The following is a 10987-nucleotide window of genomic DNA, read 5'->3' as shown; positions in this document are numbered from 1 at the left end:
AGACGGTGTTTAGAGAGAGAGAGACCGCTCAGATCTGCTTTGTTTTTATTTTACTCTCTGTTCTCTCTTTTAACTCGCTTCGAGTTTTCCATACACTTCGCTCTTTCCCCCAGCTTCAGCCCCCCCGCATTTGATCCTACTGAGTCAACTCGCTCCTCTCTCTCTCTCCCTCCCTCTCTCTCTCTCTCTCTCTCTCTCTCTGCTGCTTTTCCCATTGAGCTAAGGTTGCGGAGCTTCATCGTTTTGGCTCACATTGAATCATTTGTTCACTCCCATCTCATGTTGTGGCGGATTTTTCCGGAGCTCCGGTGTTCTTGGAGGTTTCCGGTAGTTGGTGGAGCTCCGGCGGAGCTTGGATATTTCTAGTAAGACGCGGAGCTTAGAGAAGAGAGCGAGAGAGAGAGAGAGAGAGGGAGAGGAGATGTTCAGGTCGGCGAGGTGGAGGAGCGAGAAGAACAAGGTCAAAGTGGTGTTCAAATTGCAGTTTCATGCAACGCAGGTGCCTCTATCATATCTCTTTTCCTTCAAAGAAATATTCTCGTGTTTTTAGTTTCGATATCTTGAGTCTAATTGCTCTGAATTTTGTTGAAGAATTAGCTTTTTTTATACTGGTGGATATGAGTTGGTTTCGTTCTGTTTGGTTTTCCAGAAAATGTAGCAACAGCGACTGAAACTAATGAGCTTTAAAACACAACTATTTGGATCACTTGAATTGAGTTTTTCCTATTTTCGAAAAAAAAAACAAGGCCTGCCTCAGGATTCTGGTTTCTTCAACTGTGGAATGTCGCCGTGACTGTGAATAAAATTGTAGTGGGCAATGCAGTTGGGGATTGTGATAAGTAAGAGAGTGTGTTTTTGTGATTTCAGGTATCGCAGTTTAGTGCAGATGCATTGATGGTGTCTTTGATTCCTGCGGATGTGGGAAAGCCGACTGTGAAATCAGATAAAGCTATGGTTCGGAACGAAACCTGCCGTTGGGAAAATCCTGTCTATGAGACGGTGAAATTCAATCGGGAACCGAGGACTGGGAAGATCAGTGAGAGGATCTACTACGTCCATGTCTCAAATGTATGCTTTATAGTCAATGAAGTTGCTGGTTTTAAGATGTTTGTTTATGAGAAATGGTTGTGTCGTGGCGGACGGTCAGTATGTGATTTTGGTTTGGTGTGTTTATGTAGGGATCGTCAAAAGCAGGTTCTATTGGGGAAGTTTCTATTGATTTTGCTGATTATGCTGAGGCAACAAAGCCATCCTCTGCCTCTTTTCCCCTAAAGAATCCAAACTCAGATGCAGTTTTACATGTTAGTACTCTCCTCTTCCCCTCACGTAAACATCTGTTGTCCATATATATGTCAGGATATCCTTCAGAGATCTCTCTGCTTGCTCCCATGATTAAGAATTGGTTGCAAAGTTAAATTGAACTCTTCCTTCTGCTTTTGTAAAGGTTTTGATCCAGAGGCTGCATGCAGATGCCGATCAAAGGTATCAATAATCATATCTAGTTTATTCTCTTTGAAGATTATGGGATTTCTTTTCATAACTTATCATTTTAAGTCTGGCCTTCTTAAATGAATTTTACAGAGAGGTGGAAGAATGTGAAGATGCAAAAATAAAATCTGAAAATAGGAGCTTGAAGACCTTCTTAAGCCATGGTGATGAAGATGAAAATGTTGCAAATGATACCACTGAGGTAAGGTTTCAATATCCAGCCAAACAAATTTTGGTTTCCTTCTACCTCAGTTGTATATATATTGTACCAGAAATTATTTAATTCCCTCAAAGAAGGGGAATGGGGAAAGGTGGGGGGGGGGGGGGGGGGGGGGGGGGGGGGGGGGGACCAATGTTGCCAAACTTCTTTCATGTTTGCTCGCATTATTCCATAAAGAAAAATGTTTGCACAGTTTAGCTCAAACAAACGAACATTTTGAGCAAACATATGTGAATATGGAATTTTGTTCTTGTTATTTTAGATTTATTTTTATAATTTTAATGATTAATATCATCATGTTTCTTTTCCCCCACTGTTTTCCAGGACGGACCATCCAATAAAACTACCCATGATGCTGACTTGAATTGTAACTGTAGAGCGTCAATTGGATCTGACACCACATTATCAAATTCAGAAAGCAGCTCTGGACTTGATACTCCACGAGAACTTGGACTGAGAAATAGTAACATCCATCAGGACCCTTCTAGTTTCCTATCATCTGTGAGCCACAGCTCATTGCCTCATGAACAAGCAGCAAATGCCTCAATGACAGTTTATGACGAGGAGTGGTCAGGCAGTTCTGATCATGGCATAAGTACAGATGACTCAACTCATAGTTCTCACAACACCCTTAGCAGAGAAAGATCTGAACAGGCTTCAGATACTGAGATGGAAAAGCTCAAGGCTGAGCTTGTTGCTTTGGCTAGGCAGGCAGATGTGTCGGAGCTGGAGTTACAGACCCTTCGAAAGCAAATTGTAAAAGAGAGCAAAAGGGGGCAGGATCTCTCAAGAGAGATTGCTAACATCAAAGATGAGAGAGATGCACTCAAGTCAGAATGCGAGAAACTCAAGGCCTTCCATAAGCGTATGGATGAGGCAAAAGCTAAAAACAAGTTGCAGTCAAATGGTGGAGATGTCCGTGCTCTTGCTGAAGAAATCAGACAAGAATTGGCCTATGAGAAGGACCTGAATGCCAATCTTCGGTTACAACTGCATAAAACTCAGGAATCTAATGCGGAGTTGATTCTTGCTGTAAGGGACCTAGATGAAATGTTGGAAGCAAAGAACAGGCAAACACCTGATCTTTCCAACAAAATAGGATCCTGTGAGAATGCTGAAGAGTTGAAGGTTAATCTCTTGAAATGTGAGACAGATGATGATGATGAAGAGCAGAAAGCACTGGAAGAGCTTGTTAAGGAGCACGGTGATGCCAAAGAAACATATTTGCTGGAGCGAAAGATCATAGACCTCTATGGTGAAATAGAGATTTATAGGAGGGATAAAGATGAGCTAGAGATGCAGATGGAGCAACTAGCACTTGACTATGAGATTTTGAAGCAGGAAAACCACGACATGTCATATAAACTGGAGCAAAGTCAACTGCAAGAGCAACTGAAGATACAATATGAATGTTCATCTCCTCCTACTGGCATAACCCAACTAGAAGCCCATATTGAGAGCTTGGAAAACGAACTGAAGAAGCAGTCGAAAGAATTCTTAGATTCTTTGGCTACCATAAGAGATCTTGAAATGCATATTACAAGCTTGGAGGAAGAAATGGAGAAGCAGGCACAAGGATTTGAAGCTGATCTGGAAGCTGTGACACATGCCAAAGTTAAGCAGGAGCAAAGAGCCATCCGAGCAGAGGAAGCCTTGCAAAAGACAAGATCGAGAAACGCTAGTACAGCTGAGAGGCTTCAGGAGGAATTTAGAAGGCTCTCAGTGCAAATGGCCTCTACATTTGATGCAAATGAGAAGGTGGCTATGAAGGCATTGAAGGAGGCTAACGAACTGCGTTGGCAGAAGAGTCAATTGGAAGAAATTCTCCAGAAAGTCAAACAAGAGCTTCAGACAGTAAGAGATGATTATGAGGCAAGAATACGGGAGCTGTCCAACCAAATAGATATGAACGCGTGCCAGATAGAGCAAATGTTGGTGGAAATTGATAATGAGTCCAAGCAGCTTGAATATCAGAAGCAGCATGGCGAAGTAGTTAGCAGGGCTTTCTCTGAGGAGATTGAAATGCTCAAAACAGAGATCAGAAGGCTCATTGCTGAGAATATATGCCTCTCTGAACAAAAAGAACAAGAAGAAATTTGTAGAGCAGAATTCGAACATATGAAGGCATCAATTAAGGAATCTGAGATGTTGGTACAAAGAGAAAATGTAGAAAGAAATGAACTGGTGAACACAATTGCTTTGCTGAAGAAAGAAGCAGAGAAATCTCTGGAGGAGCTAAGTAGAATTAGGCACCTCAAGGATGAGAAGGAGGCAACAGTTGGTTTCTTACAATCAGAGATGGAAACCCTTAAAGCTCAGTGTGCTGATTTGAAAAATTCCTCGTTTGAAGATGAGGTTGAGAAGGAGAAACTCAGGAAGCAGATCTTCCAATTAAAAAACGACTTGAGGAAGAAGGACGATGCATTCACCAGTATAGAGAAGAAGCTCAAGGATAGTAATGGGCGCACAGTTTCTGATGGAGCTAAAAATACTCTGAAAAACAATAAATCAGCTCCAGTTCCCCGTGGCTCAAAAGAAGTTGCAACTCTGAGGGAGAAGATAAAACTGCTTGAGGTAAATTACGACTCCCATGAGTATATCAAATCATGATTTTTTATAGCTATATGCTGATGCATAATGATGTAATGTAGATGACTATGCCAACGGCAAAAGTCTTGCGAGAGAGAAAATATGATTTAGAGTTCCCCAAATATGTTTACGAAGTTATATTTAGTGTCTTTAATACATACTTTTGGCCGTCCAACAAGGATTTTTTGTCTTGATAATGATTTTGTCTGGCAGGGAGAGATAAAGCTAAAGGAAACTTCCCTGGAAACCTCAACAAACTCATTTTTGATGAAGGAAAAGGATCTTCAAAACAAAATTGAAGAATTAGAGAACAGAGTGGAAGAACTCGATCAGATTAGTTCATTTCAAAAGGTTTGTGACTGTGTATTAGATAATGTTATACCATCTAATGACAAAAGTAGGATCTTTTCCTGCTCTGTCTCTTTTATCATGATTGGAGGATTGATGAGGGTTTGATAAAATCCGCACATGGTTCTGCTTTGTTTTTTGAGTCTGTTCAGCTTCATTTCCCTGCAATTTCTATATCAAGTTTGAGTACAAAACTAACCATTTTAGATTGCTGTCTGGGAATGTTGTTCCGATTCCTGTATGTACTTACTAATGCCATTGAATGATACTGTGCTATAAGTCGATAGTTTTTTTAAAATGAATTATCTCATTTTACAGGTCACCATAGATACAAGTGGCATCATTTCAAACAGCAGTGTACCTGAAGAAGCAACAGCCGCAGACGACCCTATGAACAGTACAGCTTGCCTGCCGAAAGAAAATGAGAGCACATGGTCACTAGTCAAGAGGTATGACTTGAAGAAAGAAGAGTACTACTTGCTGATGTTTAAATGGATAATTGCGGTGATATTAACTGCACTTCCTTCTTTATTGCGAGTTACCAACATATTTATCTATCTTATGTTTCTCCACAGCATTGATGAAACTTCATCAGAGAAAGAACTGATAAAAGACTCCAGTATCAGTAAGAATGACGTAAATCTGGATTTAATTGCTGAATTGGCATCATTAAAGAAGAAGAACGATTCAATGGAAAGTGAACTGCACGAGATGCAAGAGAGATATTCAGAAATAAGTCTCAAGTTTGCAGAGGTAGAAGGTGAAAGACAAAAGCTTGTAATGACAGTACGCAACCTCAAGATTGCTATGAAGAGCTAATAACATTTTTTTTTTTTTTTTTTATATACCTGAGTATATATACTGTGTACAGTTAGAGTCGCATGGTGTATACCAAATGTGAAAATTCGGATGTGCAATTCCATCAGAGTGAGTAAATTAATATGTTCATCCGTACCATATATTTTTTTTTCGTTCTATATTATTTTTTTTCCTTCTTTGTCTGCCTTATTGGGTATTAGGAGTAATTATTTGGTACTTCTAAAATACGGATACGTGGTATTCCTATCACGGTCTGAATAACATGATACCGCCTGATAGGATGGAGTATCATATCATCCGTATTCCAGTAGTACTTAATAATTATCTATGTAGTAGTTGTCTAATATAGCTTGGTCTTATACATTTTGTATTGCGTCCAATCCACGTTCTTCCTGTAATAATATCTTTAGAGCTTCCAATGATATATGTGACGTTTTTGTTATCAATATTTATGTATATGTATTAAATTTCTTGGTTGAAATAATACATGTATAGAGTAATGCTAGTCGGACACCCTTTGAAAAGAGTGAGGCTTCTATACAATAAAAAAATAAATTTCTCATTCTAGATTTTATCACATTTTTTAAAATGAATGTGCGAGATTTTCACATTCTAAGACTGTATAAATCATTTTAAATCATTTTTCCTTGCGAATGCAGAGAGAATTATGTTGTTATCTGTACAGAAAATTATGTGCGCCACCATCGTTGCAAGTGAACTGGGTTGTCTATCTGATGCAGAGGCTAGAGGAGAGCAGGAAGAGGTTATAAGGGGAGGGGATATGCAAAAGAAAGAAGCAAAGTGGAGGAAACCAGTAGTTGTGAAGGTGAATTGGGATACTAGCCTGGATTGTGGGAAGAAAAGAATGGGGGTAGGGATAGTGGTGAGGGATGAAGAAGGGGAGGTGCTGCTGTCACTTTGCAGATCTGATTCAGGTATATGCACTCCAGCTGTAGCAGAGTACTTACGAGCTCTGTGGAGAGCCTTACAACTATGTGCTGAGTTGAATTGGCGTAGGGTCATCTTCGAAGGTTTTGCTATGGGAATTATACAAGCTGTAAATAGGAAGAGCTGCTGTTGGGAGTGACATGGACAGTTAGTTGAAGACATAATACTGATTTTTCACAATAGAATGAATTGATCAATACAGTATACAAATAGAGATAGTAATAGGGTAGCTCATACTTTGGCAAAATTGGGACTAAATGTAGTAGAAGAGGTCGTCTGGATGGAAGGGGTGCCTTCGGGTATTAACTCCTTTGTATTGCAGGACAAAATCTGTAATGTTACAGTTATGAGGTAATACAGAATGAGTTTTTCTGTTTAAAAAAAAAAAAAAAAAACTGGGTTGTCTATATATAGCCACGTCCAAATTCATGTTCCATTTTTTTTTTTTTTTTGCTTCTAATTGGTAGGTTGGCCCATTAATGATCACGTAGAGGAAAACTATGATTTTGTCAGCATGTCAACCTGGAATCCGGCTTCATCATATATATCTCGAGAAAATTCAAGACATTTTGGATGATGAGATCATTGCAAAGAAGATCGTACTTTTCCACGTTATTTTTTATTCGATATTTGGTCTGATCCCATCGATCACGTTTAAGACATGTATAGGGCATTTGGTACTTATAATCGATGGAGTATGTTCAGTTATGGGTTCCCTGAATTATTGCCATTCATTTTTGACTTCTTGATATATTCCAAATATTACAATTCAACAAGTATGTACGACATGAAGATGATGATGATCAGGAACGTGGCTTTTCATTGGCCGGTGGAGGCCTTTTTATTATTATTATTTTTTATTACTTTTATAAATTTTCTTTATATCATTTGTAAGGACTTGTTCTTCTTATATATGAATTTATATCTAAACGACATCACCATGCATGTTTGTATAAATTGCATCTCAAATATTATACTAACTTCATATTAATGATGCAATCATGCAATGCTTTAGCCGCAAAGATATTTAAAAAAAATAAAACTTACAAACTGACGTGATTTGATATAATGCGGCTATAGATTGTAAATCTACTTTTATTTTTAGATCTAGATTTAACGTATTACGTGAAGTCATATCAGTTTATAGATTTACTTTTGTAGAATGTTCTGTTTGTGACTAATAATTCTTGAAGGGTATGAAACTTGGATTATATTTATATCTATATAGATCATTGAGGGAAATTCAATTTGCATGTTTAACGGTATATATACTACTCGTTGGGATTTTCTTTCTAAATTCATAAACTTGTTGGCATGCATGTTAGATGGTGTGGGAGACAATGTTCGAGCTTTGTGATCAATACTTTATATTTCTTTAGTGTCAATTCACAACCTCTTCACTGGACAGTCTTTGCAAATCAAATAATAATTAACACATGGAATGAATTACATGATCATGGTACTGTTTCTGATCATCTCCTCTTCTAAATTCTACTCCCTCTCACAAAAACGCAGCAAAAAATGAGAGAAAAGAAGAGAATCAGATCAAGCCCCAAAAAGAGATTAATAATGCCTAATTTACATTTTGTGGTTAAAGAAGATTTGTCTTGTTGATTTATACTCTACGTCGAATGAGTCCATACACAATAACTAGAGCCATGATGAGGGAATGATCCATTTGAGGCTCCACCACCAAAGTTAAAACATCATCTCCCAACAATACTCCTGAAGATGAGTGCTTTGGTTTTGCCTGCACAAAGAACAACCGAACTATTATCATTTTGTACGTTGCAACCTCCTCCAAAGAATTCCGATCGATATGATCCAAGAAAAGAAACCTCTATATATATATATATATATATATATATAAACTAACCTCTGCAACAATATCTCCATCAGTATTTACAATTCTGAATGCTGCTTTGCCTACCAATCTAACAATCCAGTATTTATCATATCCCACGGTAACCTGACAAGCTAAATCTCCCATAAGCATGGATTTGTAGCATTTTTTAACTCGAAACCATGGCTTCTCTTCGTTTACACAAGAACCATGACTACTTCTGCATCTATAGCCCTCCCAACCACCAAAAGCTAAGAATTTCTGCAAAACAATCACAAACCCAGAAAAACCCGAAGTTAGTTCATGCCAATATAGATCATTTCCAAGGTGACAGACAAGTAAAAGAAACGAAGCGAGCTACGCCATACCTTTCTTCTTATAGTAAAAAGAACTTTGCCTCGGAGATCCATGAGATGAACTTCACTGCTACCTTTCTTTTCGTAGTTGTCAACACGATAAACAATATCACCAATTGTGTTGTAAACAGTGCAACCATTTGTCTGATACACCAGAGATTTCATCCATAGAGTAAATGTTTCTCTCTTTGAGGTCATGTAGGGAGAAGAAGAGCTGCTGGGTTGATCTTGAGAATACACTTTAGCCATTTACAAGGAATAAGAGAGTTTGGAAAGGTTTCTTGTACTGGTGCTGAGGCCTGGCTGATCAGGATCAGATCGACTTATATATATATATATATATTGATATTTTGTGGCAGACTTGAGGCTGCATATGTTATATTATTTTACAAGTACTTGACCATATATATTGGAACGCATAGATTAAGCCAAACAATTAGGATAGAATTTAAGCCTCTGGATTAGGTTTTTATTAAATTATTATTCTAATTAATTATCTAATTGGTTTCATTAGCGCCTTGATTTGCCTATTTGGGTGACATACATGCATGGGGTACTTTGGTTGTTCAATTAATTTGTCTGCCTCTCCAGCATGATTAAAGTTCCCTATAGATCATAATCTGAGATGGCAAGAAGTGATTGGTTGCCAAAGGTAGAGAACTGGGTCAACTGGCAATGGAGAGGAGTTTTTCAGCAGTGATCAACACACGTTTTGGGCATGTCTCTTTAGCTCTAGGTACGTACTTTCCTTTTATATTCCAAAGAGCCACCCTATTGTATTATTTTTTATTTTTTTCTCAGCCATGCCACCCTCTAACACATCCCAAAAAAAAAGGACTAACATTAAAAAAAAAAAAAAAAAAAAGGTGCATGTTACTCCATTTTCTAATGTGCTCTTTTTCGTACGTACCCTTTTGTGAATAATGGTATTAAACTTTTTGCGAACTGAAGGACAAAGGAAAACACCTAATATTTAAGCCATCTGAAGTTTGCATATAATATTATAATTAAAACGCATTGCCGATGTAATGCATAAAACGCAAGGGGCACGCATTCCTTGCCTGTTTAGTTTTTTTTTTTTTTTTTTTTTTTTGAGTATTTGTGTTAATAATAATAATAAAAGTAAACATATATATTAAATTAGCTTAAAATAAGCAAAATAATCTTAGGTCCTTAAGCACAATCTTATCCTCTTAGAGTATTGGCAATGGCTAGACCAATCTAAAATTTAGTTAAAAGTTGAGGTTTTAGCTAAAAGTTATTAAAGATATTAATACACATTGGATTATTCATCCCAAAGTCAAAATAATAATATAATATTATGTATTTTAATGATTTTTTTTTATATTTTACAAATACACTCCATATATTAATTAAATTATTATTTTCCAACGATTTTTTATATCAACCTATTTATCCAACATAATATAGCCTTGTTTACAAAAAATATTCTTGAAAAATCTGTACATAATATAACCTTGTTTACTAACGAAAGTTTTAAAAAGAATTTAATAAAGCCTTGTTGATTATTTGTGAATAAAATATAGGTTTGATGGGTGAATAATAACTCCAAGTTTGGAAATTCCTTTAAAATTTATGTAGCTCAAAGTCTAAACTAAAATTTTTTAGCCAGTCCAATGTAGGTCATTTATACAAAACTTTAGCTCTATTTTAGATTTTACTAGTATTTAGATAGTCCAATGCCAGCGCTCTTATAAGGAGATGTCAGATGTTTTTCCTTTTTACTAGATACAGAGTACCCGGCAGCTTGGTTCTTGTCCTTTGCACTTTTATTTTTGTAGTTTTTTTTTTTCTAAAAAAAAAAACGACAGTACCCCAATATTTTGTAGTTGTCTTCTGACATATGTACAACTATTTTTACAATATATTATAAAGTTATAAAGTTAATTTAAAAATGAGAATATTTTTATAAATAAAGTTATTTTTATAAGTTATTTTACCATAATGACAACAAATCGGCCTCGATGGTTGTATTTGATTCACTAGGAACAATGAGCTGTCTTTTTGTATACAAATATAGACCCCATCTGATTACAAAAAGAATGAATGTTTGTGACGAATTACTTGCAACCAGAATATATTCATTTTGATAAAAAATAGTTATGTTGATAGGAAATAAATGGTAGCAAATAAGAATTTTTTTTGTAGTGTCTGTTCTAATTTGTTAAACTAAACCCACCAATTACCAATCAAAGTCTCATTCCAAAAAAGAGACATCGCAAGTTACAAGGCACTAAGAATTATTGTAGTCATGCATTAATATTGCTGACTAAACCCGACATGAGTGACAGGGAATTCATAGATGTATCCGAAAACTTGGCAACTAATTTTTGGGAATCTTTCGAATGTCTTCAG

The 10987-nt window shown here is 36.7% G+C and overlaps 2 protein-coding genes across 2 annotated transcripts; one reads left to right on the top strand and one right to left on the bottom strand.

Annotated features, from left to right (window-relative positions):
• LOC121237516 (myosin-11-like) lies at nt 1-5888 on the top strand. Its single transcript, XM_041134275.1, has 9 exons — nt 1-499; nt 868-1068; nt 1179-1301; nt 1445-1482; nt 1582-1690; nt 2033-4282; nt 4511-4648; nt 4964-5094; nt 5221-5888. The coding sequence occupies exons 1-9, from the start codon at nt 422-424 to the stop codon at nt 5462-5464; spliced, it is 3312 nt and encodes a 1103-aa protein (XP_040990209.1). The 5' UTR covers nt 1-421; the 3' UTR covers nt 5465-5888.
• A 1940-nt stretch (nt 5889-7828) lies between these two features.
• Nucleotides 7829-8905, bottom strand: LOC121237628 (protein LURP-one-related 4-like). The gene is made up of 3 exons (XM_041134462.1): nt 8624-8905; nt 8289-8516; nt 7829-8162 (listed from the first exon to the last, which is right to left on the bottom strand). The coding sequence occupies exons 1-3, from the start codon at nt 8858-8860 to the stop codon at nt 8028-8030; spliced, it is 600 nt and encodes a 199-aa protein (XP_040990396.1). The 5' UTR covers nt 8861-8905; the 3' UTR covers nt 7829-8027.
• Between the last annotated feature and the right edge of the window lie 2082 nt (nt 8906-10987).

This window comes from Juglans microcarpa x Juglans regia, chromosome 6S, assembly GCF_004785595.1.
Source record: "Juglans microcarpa x Juglans regia isolate MS1-56 chromosome 6S, Jm3101_v1.0, whole genome shotgun sequence".
NCBI lineage: Eukaryota > Viridiplantae > Streptophyta > Magnoliopsida > Fagales > Juglandaceae > Juglans > Juglans microcarpa x Juglans regia.
This window is presented reverse-complemented; position numbering and strand designations above follow the sequence as displayed.

Coding starts and splice junctions, on each gene's coding strand:
- LOC121237516 (XM_041134275.1), top strand. CDS start 422: ATGTTCAGGTCGGCGAGGTGGAGGAGCGAGAAGAACAAGGTCAAAGTG. Junction 4,283..4,510: donor AGAAGATAAAACTGCTTGAG/GTAAATTACGAC, acceptor TTTGTCTGGCAG/GGAGAGATAAAGCTAAAGGA. Junction 4,649..4,963: donor AGATTAGTTCATTTCAAAAG/GTTTGTGACTGT, acceptor CTCATTTTACAG/GTCACCATAGATACAAGTGG.
- LOC121237628 (XM_041134462.1), bottom strand. CDS start 8,860: ATGGCTAAAGTGTATTCTCAAGATCAACCCAGCAGCTCTTCTTCTCCC. Junction 8,517..8,623: donor TTTTTACTATAAGAAGAAAG/GTATGGCGTAGC, acceptor ATTGTTTTGCAG/AAATTCTTAGCTTTTGGTGG. Junction 8,163..8,288: donor ATGGAGATATTGTTGCAGAG/GTTAGTTTATAT, acceptor TTCTTTGTGCAG/GCAAAACCAAAGCACTCATC.